The 14,991-nt window shown below is 28.5% G+C and overlaps 1 protein-coding gene across 2 annotated transcripts in view; it reads right to left on the reverse strand.

Moving 5' to 3' along the window:
• The window catches only part of LOC107440538 (F-box/LRR-repeat protein 7), a 108,556-nt gene that overhangs the window by 26,740 nt on the left and 66,825 nt on the right, over positions 1 to 14,991 (reverse strand). For both annotated transcript variants that reach the window (XM_016053495.3, XM_071184131.1), the window contains one exon: positions 4,041 to 4,470. In XM_016053495.3, the coding sequence (XP_015908981.1) occupies positions 4,041 to 4,470 (430 nt within the window). The remainder of the gene's footprint in view (positions 1 to 4,040; positions 4,471 to 14,991) is intronic.

Consider the following 14,991-nt stretch of genomic DNA (forward strand, 5'->3'; position numbering starts at 1 on the left):
ACACAACAGTCGACATGTTTCGAGAGCACAAGAATAGGCACCCATTTTCAAGACTTGCCAGACGTGAATGATGCGAGGTGGTAGCCTATTTTTGAGCACTTGAATACGATGGCAAAAAGTTACAGAAACAAAACTGAGCTTTAAACTGGGTAGATATGATAATTTAAAAGCAAACTGTTCGTGTAAACAAACTAACTGAATAATAGTTTCGTTTTGATTATGCTAAATAATTTCTGCTGGTTATATTATGATTTAGAGCGAAGGGGCCGTTCAGATAATACGTATTCATCTGAAAGGAAAGGGTAAGCGATTTTTTTATTTTTGCTGAGAAGGGAAAGGAGGCAGTGATTACGTAAGATGCTAGTAATCCCTTATTTTCAATGTTTTCTAAAAAAATTCAAAAAACAATTTTTTTTTCTCCATGAAAATTACGCGTGAAAAAAAATGAAATAAAAGTTAAAAGTAGTTAAAAGAACAAGTTGAAAAAATTTCTTCAAGGAATTTTGGAAATTTTATAATCTAAATTAAAACTTGAATTTTGTTTTATGTATAGTTCAATATTTTGCTTAAATTTAAGTCTGAAATTCTTAAGATTAGATTACTAAAGTAAATCTCAAAATTAAAGCAAAAAATAAGGGGTGTTGCATCTTTCGTACGTAAGCATGAGAGAAAATTGTCATTTGCTTATTGAGGTCGTTCATATATTACGTAAGCATTTCACGGAGAAGGGCTAAATAATGTGCTTATTTCTGCTGGAATAGCAAATGCTTGTGTAAGAAAGACATTAAAATCCCCTTTTCATCAAAATTTTTTAAAATGCCAACAAAAAAAATAATAAATAAAAACTACAATTGGAAAGAGTTTTTAAATGTTGAAATAAATTCGGGGGGTTAGATCCAATTTGTATATTTTTGAAGTGAATGAAGTTTTTTAATCATGTAATATGCTTTCATGATATTAAGGGTCAATTCCTGGGGTAGGAACTACTGGATGCCAATGTTGGATGCCAATGTTGCACTAGAGCTGCACAATGGGTTATTGGCGACGGTCTGGGAAACATCCCGGAGGATGATCCGAAGACATGCCATCACAATTTTGATCCTCTGCGGAGGGGAACTGGATGCCAAAAGAAGCTAGTATAAAATATTTCTCACTTTGAACACAAATAATTCTTTATACTGCTACCTTCAAATAAGCTTTGGGTAATACAATTATAACTTTCATCTTTTTTTTCTTCACTTTATACTTTCTAGTACATTAAAGCAGAGGTGATCAACTCTTAGTGTGCTACTTTTAGTGTAAATTGTCTCAAGATGCTACTCCATCGTGCCGCATTTTATAAAACGTCATAACGCTTTATAAAAATATAAATGTAGTAAAAGTATTAATTATGTAGCTAAGCGCTAATAGAGAAATGCGGAACAGGAAGTAAATAATTAGAAAAAAAATTAACTTATGTGTAATTCGATACAATTCAAAAAAAATTTTTTAATTATTTGATCAATTTCAGAGTTAGGTTTTTTAAAAAAAATCAAATTACCATTAAAGAATCTAAGCATGCTATAGAGGAAATTTTATCTAATAATATAATGGTTGGTAAACTTATGAAGCTTTCCATATTGTTTTTAAATCCTATTTTATTTTCTTATTTTATAACTGCCGTTACAAAGCCGACCCAATTTTGGGTTTATGACTACTAATGTTCAACTCCGTAGCCTTGTAATTTTGAACCAATCCAGAAGACAAGAAATCTCCTGAGTTAGTACCCCCAGAGGTTTGATTTGTAATGGGAACATGGAGGACTTTGTGACTTGACAAATTTGACATGCATCAGACACCATTTACTACACGGGCACTCTTCGGCCGGTAGTAAATCCAAAAAATCTACCAACTTTTTTTTAAAAAAATCTTACAATTGGTTTATGGCAGAAAAACGTACATGTCTAGCAACTATTTAACCAATTCAACAGATTTGGCAATCACTATAATATTATAATACGCCAAAATATTTTTTAAGAGTTTTAAGTCAATCGGAGAAAAACTTATGACATCTAAAGCCTTTTTATAAACTTGAACAGCTAGGAATGGAAACGAAAAAAACAAGTATTTTCATAACCTTTTTTTGAAATCAGTGGATACGATTTCTCAAAAACTAATGAATTATTCTAATTGAAATTTTTTACACATCAATTAGATTAACTAATCAATTTGATAAGCAGTTAATCAATTTGATCACTTAATTTAAATTAAACTAAGTAGGTATTGAATGAAGGGTTTATCTAATATTTGATCTTGACTTATTATAAAAGGCAATAAATGCACCTCTTTCATTTGAATTCATCTATTTTTCATATATTGACTGTTATTATTCTTCATTGAATTTCTGTTGTTAAAACATTAGAAATAAAATAGAACAACAATCGAAGAATATTTTATGAAATTTACATTTTCGTTTTTTTTTCTTTACCCAAATCAGAATTGGGTATACTATAGCCTACGTCACAGGTTGTGTTATTCCTACTAAATTTAACCCATGAACGGCATTTTCTGCTAGCCTAACTTCAAGCCACAAATAAACAAACGAAGTGTTTAATCGTTTAAATAGCTGCTCGCCAGATTTTATTGCATTATAAAGAAAAGTAATTGATATTCGATTTTTGATTAATAATTGATTTATGTGGATAGTGGCATAAAATTCAGCATTGCGTCATGGTAAATGTTATTCCTACTAAGTGGAAGTAGTTGTGTTTTTTTTTATATTATACCCAATTGTCGTTATATTTCTACATACACATTATCCTGTGTGTTTAATTGTTTTGTCAAACGATATTTGTATAATTGTTTTGTCACAATATCTATATTTATGTGATGTCATAGGAAAAAAAAAGTGAAGCGAGAAAGAGAGAGAGAGAGAGAGTAATTAAGAAGAAAAGAGGTCCCTCAACCCTCCCAAGTGGAAATCTCATGAATAATTCGATGTCGCGTCGCGAAATAAACGTCGCGGAATGTGGGTCATTTTTTGGTTATCATGTCTGAAACCGGTTGTGGTGCACATTTGATGGTTATATTTTCATTCTATATTAATCCAAGAGCCTACCCTCCCTGCACAAGAGCGTTGACAGTCCTTTTTGGTATTTGTCAAGCATTGAGAGGACATTCGCCAGAAGATGACATTTTTGTTTCTTTCTGAAAATGAAGTATGGAATGTTTTCTCAGCAATTTTGCATTCTCTTATCATTATCGTTCTTATTAAGTTTTAATGATTTGTTGCGAAGTGATAAGAAAACGATACTGGAAACTTAGGTTGGGTACTGAATCTGAGATTCGAATTAACGAAATGGTCTGTTATTTGGATTCGAATTATCATTTTAAAACTAATTTAATTCGAGTCAATGATTCGAAAAGGTTGATTTCAGCCATTTTTAAGAACTAAAATCGCTTGCTGACTCATTAGTAAACTTATTAGAATTAATTGATTTTAATTTGTTATTCCAAAATCAGTGGCTGTAATAAGCAGAATTGAATCAGTTGATTCGAATAATTTAAAATGTTCCATTTTGAAAAGGTTTTTAATTTGTTTTTTATAATTCGATTCGATATTGTTGACTCGAATGACATAAGTTGATCGAATTTAACAATAATTCTAATTTGTTGATTTTAATCAGTTTATTTGAATCAATTAATGGAAAAATTCAGGTTGGTTAATTTATTTTATGACAAAATTTAATCAATGATTAAAATTAGTAGTTTCAAACTAGTAGATTAAATTCCATTGTTTAGGAATGATTTTAATACATATGTAAATTTTAACCGGTTTGTTCCAATTGTTTGATTCGAGTTCCCATCTATTTATACAGGTGAATAAGCTGATTCGAATCGCTGATTTGTTTCGTCCTTACAATCACTTAAAACAAAGCCAATTCGATTCATTATTATTAATCGTTTTACCAACTATAGTGCCCTTGCAATGATGAGTTGAACTGTATTATACATAGATACATAATAAATAGATAGTCACTAATAAACAGTTTTAAACTCACCCGTCAAATCAAGCTTTTCCAAACTATGGCACCTCGACAAAATATCCGTCACGCCCCTCGTCGTAAGGGCTGAGCATCCTTTTAGTTCCAGAACTTTCAGTTCCGGACATTTGAGAGCTATAGTAGCCAATCCCCTGTCAGTTAGTTTCGAACAACCATTTAGGTGTATTCGTTCCACGGTCAGACACAATGTGGGCGAATCACGACACAAAAGACGAAAGAGGGTTTTCAGACCTCTGTCCACTTGGATTTTATCACCACTTAGGATGACCGATGTCCAGAGTTGGGGTTCCCACACCAAGAAGTACCACCGCCGACAAACCCTGGCACTCACACAAAGTTCGTTGCTGGAGAGGTAGGAGAAGATCTTGAGTATCAGGTTGTCAGAGAGTTTCTCGAAAGGAGATGGACGTTTTGGAAGTTTCTTGCCCTGCGGAATGTTAAAAACAATTTAACAAAACAGCCGATAAAATAGATATAAATGCCAAATATTGTACAATATGCCTAAGGCATGAAAGTACTGGTTTCTTTCGTACATCATCCGTAAAATTCATTTTTATTATAAAATTTTATACTGTACTTTTTACAGCCGTGTTTTTGCACTAATTTTAAACCATTTCTATAATTGATTTTAAACCATTACTGTAAAAATTACGGTGTATCAGATCCCGAAAAATTTTACTCTAATGTTGTTGTTGTTACTTTACGTCGCACTAGAGCTGCACAATGGGCTATTGGCGACGGTCTGGGAAACATCCCGGAGGATGATCCGAAGACATTTACTCTAATAATGGAATAGAATAATAGACCTGAGTGCCTGTACTTTTTAACATAACTTGATCCGAAATTTTTTACAGTGCAAGTGTCAATGGCATTTTTAGACTGAGTAAGAAATATGAGAATTGTTATGTACTTTATTTAGGTATTGTATACAATATCTGGCATTTGTAGGTAAAATCTGATATGAAATATGATATGATAAAATACGTTAGCATTTACTAATAAAGAGATAAAGGATTTTTAGACAAAGTATAAAAAAAAGAAAGAGATTAAGATAAGGCTTTTTATTTAAAAAGAAATATTCATTCCGCAAAAATACAAAAAAAAAATTCATTCCGCAAAAATACAAAAAAAAAAAATTTTTTTTTATTCCGAAAAAGTACAAAAAAAAAATTTATTCCGCAGAAATACAAAAAAAAATATTCATTCCGCAAAATACAAAAAAAAAAAACATGAAAGACAATCATTAAACAATTTTCATTTAAGAAATATAGTGTCACGCATTTGCGGTATTTAGCGAAAATCGTCGATTAAACGGAATTAAAATATAAATACGAACTTGTACAATTTGTATATTCAATGTTTCTTCCCAACCTTAATATCTTTTGGTTTTCAGATGAGAATTTCTGCCGCATTTGTGAACAAAGAATAAAGCTTTCCATTTGTTCAATTTTATAATTCTGCAACCAAAATTATATGAAACTGTTAGGTGAAACAAACTTTTCAAGCTGCATACTTTCTGGTTTAATACGCCAGAGATGAATACGCTCTGTATTGAGGGAATTTTGAACATTGTTTCCTCTCTTAATTTGAAACGTGCTTAAAAATTTCATACATTAAACAATTTCAAAACATTTCATATCATTTAGAGTAAAGTATAACACCTAAGCATTCTCATTGAAATTTTTTAATGCAACTACTGTATTTTATTGAAGTTATACTTCTTATGCGACTTCCAACAAGGTTGCGTTAAACGTTTAACGCTACCTTTTTATTGGCCGGGAAATCACGAGGTAGGATCCAGTTTTCCCTCATTCATTTCCATATTGTTTTGGTTNTTTTTTTTATTTTTCACATGAAAATTCGTATTGCAAACAACTGTACAATTTGTTTTAAAAAAATGCACGTTTTCTTTCAATTATATTTAATAATAAGAAAAAAAACTGCTCAAATTTTAATTATTAAATTTAATAAAAAAAACTATACATCTTTCCATACAACTTCGCTGAAAAATCAAAGTTCAATTTTCATTTTTGCAAGTTTTTTTTTCAGTTATATTTTAAAAGTAGAAAAAAGAAACTGCTCAAATTTCAAGTATTAAATTTAATTAAAAAATTTTATATCATTCCATGTAACTGAACTGAAAAATCAAATTTTAATTTTGATTTTAATCTTCTGTTTGACTACAAGTCAACTCTATCTAAAAAAAAAAAATTTTTAAAAATGCGTGAGCAAAATTTCAGTAAAATCACTGGATTTGTCTCTGGGGAATAAGGCCCGAAGTGAAAATACTTCTCTTAAAAGTGTCTCCAATTCATATCAAATGATAAATTTTCAAAATTTTTTTAATGAAAATTTTATGAAATATTGTTTTCAATATGCTTAAAGTTTGAATAAAATTACTTTTTCATTTTATTAAAAAAAAAAAAGAGAGAGAAAAAACAGAAAGGAGAAAGAAAGAAAATACTTTTTTTTTTCAAATATTGCAGAATCCTTGTAACTTTTTAAAAGAAAATAAATATTTTTCTGAAAATAAAAAGATCAATATAATTTTAATATCTTTTTCTTTATTACGTAATAAAAAGAAAAAGAAGAAAAAAGAATAGAAAGGAAAAGAAAATAATTTTTTTTCATCCTTTTCAAAATTCATGCAACTTCTCAAAAGAAAATAAATAACGCATTAAAAATAAAAATAAATAAATATGATTCTAATATTCTTTCCTTTATTACGCGAATCACGTAAAATGCTTTAACTTGGAAGACTTTTACCAAGAAAAGTTTATTTTCGTGTTTATTCTTAATAACACAATAGCAGCGAATTCTGAAAGTGTCCCACGCAAACTGAACTGTTCTATGAAAATACTTTAGAACGTAGGTGGGATGCATTGTATTTCCCGTTATTTGCTTTGAAATCTCTCTAGAACGTTTAGAACACAAGTCATTTTTTCCATTTGAGAGACACGTTGAACTTTTAATCTTTTTCAACGAGCATTTAGATTAATCAAAATTTTTAACGCTATGTTTTTATAAAATATTTACAGATAATCGTTTGTGAGGGAAGATAATGAGTGATAAATGATTTGCTTTTCCTGGCATCTGGCAATGAATTTTTAGAATGTGCATTGTTGTGCATTTTTATTTTTCCATTGTCCTACCCACAAACTAAAATGAACCCACGCAGAGAATTAAAGCTAGAAAGAAGATAAGCTGAGAACGTGTTTTTGCACTGAAACTTATAATGCTATTGCACTATATTCATAATTCTTTCTTACCAAAAAAAAAATAATAATAATAAATAAATAAAATAAAGAAATAGGCTTTATATTTATCGTTTGCAAATTCTAAATCTGTTACTAAGGAAAGGAATTAATATTTTTTTCTCCTGATATTCTTAGAGTAGCAAACTGTTCTAGAGAAATGGTTGACGTGTTGCCTAAAATTGGTAGGCAAACAATTCCGCAAAGGCTGCATTTTTTTTTTCAAATCTTTTATTTTAAAATTTTATTAAATAAAGTAACAGATTTTTTTATATTAATTTTTTTTCTTCGTTTTTTTGTCACAAACTGTTCTACAGAAACAATTCATGAGTTGCCTGAAATTGATAGGCAAACAATTCCGCAAAAGAGCATTTTTCAATTCTTTTATTTTAAAATTTCATTAAATAAAGTAACAGATTTTTTGATGTTATTTTTTTTGTTTTTTGTAACAAACTGTTCTACAGAAACAATTCATGAGTTGCCTAAAATTAATAGGTAAACAATTTTGTAAAGGCTGCCTTTGTTTTGTTGATCTTTTTATTTTAAACATTTGCTAAATAAAGTAACAGATTTCTTGATATTATTTATTTATTTATTTTTGTAACGAACTGTCCCAGAGAAAGAGTTTTGAGAGTTACATAAAATTGGTAAGCAAACACTTCCGTGAAATATGCATTTACTTCGATGTTTTATTTTTAATTTTTGTTGTTGAATAAAGTACTAGCTGAAGACAAGATAAGAAGAGAGGTTTGTGTTCATTTTTCACAAAAATGACGATTGGTTCGCCATCTTGTGCATTTTGAAGATTAGTAAGTTTTGAAAAATTAATGACGTGTAAAATCAGTTCTTCATCTCGAGTTATTAAAGTGAATGAGGGCCGTGCTGAGGAAAGGAAAAACGATTTCACGCGAAGACAATGAGATCGAAGTAAAGTTATATTGTCAAAAAGACAACAGAACAAGTGAGGAAGTATTGACTAGAGAGGAATGGGGGGGGGGGTAATCAGTTCCTGTCCTCCCTGATTTTCAAATTTTAACAAACTATTCTGCTGAAAAAGCTGAGTAGCATAAAATTAATAGGCATACAATTTCGCAACTGTTAATATTTTCTTTTCTTTTTTTTTTTTTTTTGAAATTTTTTTTCAAATTTTTTTTGTTAAATGAAATAACAAATATCATGATTTTTTTTTTAAATTAACTATTCAGGAGAAACAGTTTATGAATTGTAAAGGAGAAAAACAATATTTTTGATTAACTTTTCGACTAAATGTTCTATTTTAAATTTGTTTCTTAAAAAAATAAAGTTCCAAAATCATTGAATTTTATTTCATATAAATCAATCCCCAGGAATCGAAAGTTTCCATTTTCTACAGAAACGTTTTTGTTTTTTTTAAATGTCTGTATTCAATCAAAGAACGACATCAGACATCAATATAATATGATCAGGATAAGTAAAGTGATTTCTGAAACCCTCCATTGAATAATTTTTTAAATGTGGTTTTAAAACCATTGGATTTTATTTCATGTATATCCATCTTGAGAACTCTAATTCACAACACAAACGAATTATTCTTCGAAAAAGAAATTACAGAACAAGTATTGGATTTTGCTTCCTTTTAATCTATCACAAGAAAATAATTGTTTTCATTGAACTACACAAACTTCACTTATTAAAATACTTGTTTTCAATCAAAGAATATTCTAGATTTCAATATAAGTATACTAAATTCTAAAACTTTCTGTTGAATGACTTCGCAAATAATTTTGATTAACATTTTAACTAAGTGTTCGATTTTATTTTTCGAAGAACAAAATGGATTTAAAATTATTGAATTCTCTTTCATTTAAATCTATCACAAGAAAATAATTGCTTCAGTTAAATTACAGAAATGTCATCTTATTAAAATACTAATCAACCAAAGAACCTACGAGATTCGAATATAAATATACAAATTGCCGAAACTAACCATTGCATATTTTTATAAATAATTTTGATCAACTTTTTAACTAAAGGTAATATTTCATTTTTGTTTAAAAATTGCAATTTAAAAATCATTGAGTTCTTTTTATTCAAATCAATCTTAAAAAATATATAAAGTTTCCACTTTGCTGCAGAAATGTATTTTTACTTAAATGTCTTAAAATCTTTAATGTTTCTTTAAAAATTTCAATCAAACAATTTACCATCTATCAATGCTGGTAAACTAATTGCTAAAACCCATTGAATGCTTTTAGAAACAATTTTGATTAACATTTCAACTAAATGTTTTATTTAATTTTTTTTAAAAAATCATATGTTTAAAATCAACGGATCTGATTTTCATTTAAATAAATCATATGGAAGCAAAACTTTTCCTTGTGTTACAGAAATTTCTTATTATTTGGATTCTTAAACAAAGAATTCTTATACAAAGAATTCCTATACAAAGATTTCTTATACAAAGAATTCTTATACAAAGATTTCTTATACAAAGATTTCTTATACAAAGATTTCTTATACAGAGAATTCTTACTTAAAGGCATTGAATACTTATTCATTCGTTCAAAGGATTTGTAAGATTTTGATACGTTTGCATAAATTGTTGAAATCATCTATTGAATGATTTTATAACTATGCTTTTTTTTAACTTTTTAAACAAATATTTTTATTCAAAACATAATATTTAAATGTTGATATAATTAATCAGTTAAGAATAACCGGGCTCAAAAGTTTTTATTTAACTGTACATTGTTAGAAATTTGGAATTAAATTACCAACATAGTTTACCAGGGTGGTTAAACAAATTACCAGCATACATTTACGGTAAAATTAATTTTTATCGGAAATGTTATGAAAAAAAATTCTGATTTGTCGTGATTGCTGCCGTAATAATTACAGCGAAATCACTGAATCATTCTATTTAAATAAATTTCACTGTAAAAATTACCATTTAATATTTAACGGTAAAACTGAATTTTACTGTGAAATAGATTTTATGGATGATGCATCTAAAGTACAGATACTTTATGCTGGAATTTGAGACGGAATTTTTTACAGTGTACAGAAATGCATGTTGTTGTTTAACCAATCAAGCCTACTGGTATTCATCCAAAGAAAGTACGAGAAAAGTATACCAAATCGTTAAACTGCTTAGTAATCGATTTGTTTAAATGTCCAGATAAATGTGTTTTTTTTTATTATTAATAAAAAAGAGAAAAAAAGAAAAGAAATGGGGGAAAAAACTCCTTTATATCACTGGTTTTAAATTTCCTCAACCAAAATTTACTGATGAGATTTTTTTTTTCCCTTCAAAACAGAAATGAGATATTATTATGATAATTGTATTTATTTAAATATAACGTAAGTGTTTCAAAAATTTGCTTAATGCCTCTTTTTTTTATAAATATTTTTGGAGCGATTCCCCAAAATAAAGGTGCTGTTTTAATTAAGTATAATAAACTAATATAATTTCTTCGATTTTCAACTAAATTAATTATATCAGTGTTCAAACATTTTTAATTAATTACGTAAATGTAATACTATTTTGATTGTAACCTTTAATAGAAAGTAATTTCAAAATTTTCATCTGTTAGCACAAACTCTGAATTAATTGAATAGTCTGATGAGAAATCTTGCTTTAAATCAAGAAACTGTGAACTTTTAATACAGTAAAGAAACCAAATGTTAAAATTATTCATTACATAATTTTATACTATTTTAATTATAAATAATAATTTTATAAATCAAAACCAATGTTAATACTGTTGAATATTTTCAACAGTGTTAACATCAAAATATGTATGCATTTCTTCGCTTAAAAAATTTTGTATAAAAAATGATCAAAGCGCAAAATCGAATTAAGGATGTGTTTTTAAACTTATTTAGTACGATTTTGTAGTAAAGATTCATCCGGGCTTTACAGTAAAACAATCTAAATGTTTCAAAAGTAAAAAAGCTTTTTTTTTTTTAAATCACTCATCTGCAAAATTGCAAAAATTTCCTACCTAGACGAAAGTTGTCAAAATCAATTAATAATATCCCAGCTAATACAATATAGAAGTCGCTTTTTAAATATTAAAAATTACGGACTGACATTTTAACCACGGGGGAAAAGAACGGTTTAGGTCTATAAAAGCTGATTTGTGAAGAATAAACAGCTTTGCGCGTAAAATGGACGGTACGGTCCTTCTTCCCTGTGCAATAACTCTCGGGGAGAACCAATTTTTCACGTTATAAATTTGTCAAAACTTAGTAATAATGAGTAACATTCATACTTTTTGTGAGAAATGGACATAAACAGTTCTTCCTCCTTGGGTTTCAAACGCTTTTCATTTTCTCAAAACTAGAGGCTTTCCATATATATTGACATTTTGCATTATTTTCAAAATTAGTATACAGGGTGTCCCAAAAGGTCGTTTACAAACTTAACATGCTGGTCTGTCATATCATGATGAACAAGATTTACATAGGAACTTGTGTCCGAAAATTAAAACTGAGACCGCTAGAAGGCGATAAGTGCAGGTTTGGATGAGGAGAAAAAAAATGATATCGATAGCGGTGTTAATATGATTTTTATTATACATCACAGCAAATGCTCAAAATTCCTTCCATTCGCCACAATGCACGTTTCACAGTGTCGGTGCATGGATTCACGAACCCGTTCAAATTGGCCAAGAGTGTCACGGACGCGTGCTGCCGCTTCCGCGATCCTGGCGATAAGATCCATGTCCGATGTTACAGGTGTCTCGTACACTATGGACTTCATGTGTCCCCACAGGTCCAGGGGAGTCAGGTCGGGGGATCACGGCGGCCATGGGACTGGTCCGCCTCTACCGATCCAGCGATTAGGATAAATCCTATCGAGGTATTCTCGAACAGCGTNCCACAGAAGCCGAAAGAGGCTAATCAAAGTAAAATGCATATCCACGCGTTATGGAGAGATGGTGTGGAATTAATGTCGTTAACAAGAGAATTAGTGTAGTGCCAATGTGCACTTCTAAACTTAAATCTTCTCTTTGGAAGCATCAAGGTCTTCTGTAATGACCACCCTTAATGTATATTAGTAGAATCTTTCTCGAAACCGAGATCGAAAAAAATATACACATTCGGATGAGCATGTTAATATTTAAATAAAAATAAAAATGATCGATAGCTGAGAATCACTAATGAGGAAGGCGATGTTGAAAACACCATAACTTGTTTGATTGAGAGATGAAAATTTAAAAAGTTTCTAATAATTTCCATTTAATCCCTTTCTGTTTCTTCGAGTAAACAAAGAGGTCTCTATGTTTATTTTTATACATTCTTATTCAATAGTGATTTTCAAATTTTCGATAACGTTTTCATATACTGCAAATTTTCGATAATGGTTTCATATGCTGCAAATTTTCGATGACGTTTTCATATGCTGCAAATTTTCGATAACGTTTTCATTTGCTGCAAATTTTCGATAACGTTTTCATATGCTACTCCTACTAATGTTTTTTTTTTTAATTTCATTTTCTACTTGATTTTCAAAAATATTTATTAAAAGATGTTATGGCGGAACAAGCTGCATATTATTGGATGCAGTTTTCAATGATCATTGGAATTACAAAAGTTCTAAAACTAAACATTGAACACTTTAATAATCACAAAATCTTACTTGAAAAAAAAGTAAAAAATGTTTTGCTAATTGCGTTTTTCTCAAAATTCACTTAAATATCGAGCGATCGATTTATTTAATTTCTTTCGGTTATTCAAGAAGAAAGAAAAAAAACCCGGAGAGAATAGGGAAAAAGAAAAGAAATCATAGAAAAAATTTTTTTTCCCTTTAATAAACAAAACATAATCACACCTGAAGGATGAAGGGCAACGGTGGCATGATTTTTTTTCAGGTGAGAATACTAGACAGTTAAATCAACCATTTAATATTTTTATATATTTATTTTATGTAGTCCAAACTGAATAATATTTTTCATTTTAAAAATAAGCTTTTGTTTATTCAAAATAAGTCATTCATAATATCGTCCTTTTTAATCATGTTGAAATTAGTTTTGCAAAACAAAAAGTTCTAGTTCAAAACATTAACCAATCAAAATTTTAATCATTGCTCTATTTAAAATAATGATGAGATTTGATTTTAGTATTGTCTCCCTATGTTGAATACAAACAAAAGTTACATAAACATTTTCAAAGAAGTTCCCAAATTTTATACAACATGAAACGAGTTTTAAAATTATATACAAATTTTATTCATTAAACTTAAATGTCTTTTCCCTCAAAACCAATCTGTTTGATCTAGTTTCATAACATTTTAGAAAACTTATTTCTCTACATTTTGTTTTACGAATTATTGTTGAAATGAAAAACTAAAAAGGCTAAAAATTATTCCGTGAAAATAGGTAACTTTTTTTGTAAAATCAAACATTATTAGTGTAATAGAAGTTTTCTTTTTTTTTTTAATAATAATGTTGTGTTGAATTTTTTTGATTGAATACTGCAGAGTGTTAGATTTGGTCAAATTTAGGATTAAGTCTGAGAGGAATAATATTTGTTTTTAGTTAAACATACAGAAATATCGAAATTAAATATGCTTCAAATTAAAGGGAAATATAAGATTTATAAAATTATAATTGAATTTAAAGTTTATGGAACAATCCTTAAAACATTATTAAGTGGTAATTTTGCTTAAATAATACATATTTTGATTGATAACTAATTATGTTTGATGACTAATTATTTTTGCTAAATTTTAATTAAAGTTGCTGCCGTGATGAATTAAATATCGAAAAATTGACTTTAAAAAAATATTAGAGAAACAATCCACGGAATACTCTAAATTGTCAATTTATTCAAATGAATTGGTGAAATTTAAATTAACTGTTTCGTAACAAAGGATAAATATAATTTTGGATAAATGTAACATAATCTAAGCGATTTAAATTCCTTAGTTTTTAATTAAATGCATTAAAATTAGGTAAATATCAAATTAAAATTAAATTTGAAGCTGATAAAAATCATGAGTCAATTTTAAGAGGTCCTTATCATCGGCATCTTGCATTCTAGCTTAAATTTTTAATTGGCGTATTCTCGATATTATTTTTGCAAACTTTGATAACATAGTAATGTTATACGGCACAGTACCTTTCAAAAAAGGCAGAAATTAAAGAGGTCGCTCCATGTGATTAGGAGAAATATCACTGGATGATTTTTTATAACTTCTATGAATTTTTCCTCAAAACTTTAAAGCAATAAAATGATGCGATTTGTGGTTTTGAGTTGGTAATTTAAAACTATACGTCGTTAGTTCTTAGATTTTTTGAAAATTTAACCATGTTGCGATTTAAATTTATGAACAGCGATTTGGATGAAGCCAAAAAAATTTTTTAAAGTTAATGATGATATTTAAATAAAAAATAAAGATAATAAAATACATACGTTACGTTATAAAAATAATAATACGTTAATCAAAATAAGGCTACTTATCAAAAATTTAAAAACTAATAACTGTTTATTATTTAACTACCTTTCAAAAATCGCTTATTGGAGAATTATATCGGCATAATTTTGTAAGAAACAATTAATAGTGAATCTATAATATTCTACGCCTTATATTTCAAATTCTGGTAAAGTGACGGTTTTATATTTTACGTGTATCGATTGTAGTGCCAAATAAAGTAAATATCTATCAGGAGTTTATTTGTGAAAATTAAATGTAAAGGATTAAAAGCATA

Source organism: Parasteatoda tepidariorum, chromosome 8 (genome assembly GCF_043381705.1).
Source record: "Parasteatoda tepidariorum isolate YZ-2023 chromosome 8, CAS_Ptep_4.0, whole genome shotgun sequence".
Lineage (NCBI taxonomy): Eukaryota > Metazoa > Arthropoda > Arachnida > Araneae > Theridiidae > Parasteatoda > Parasteatoda tepidariorum.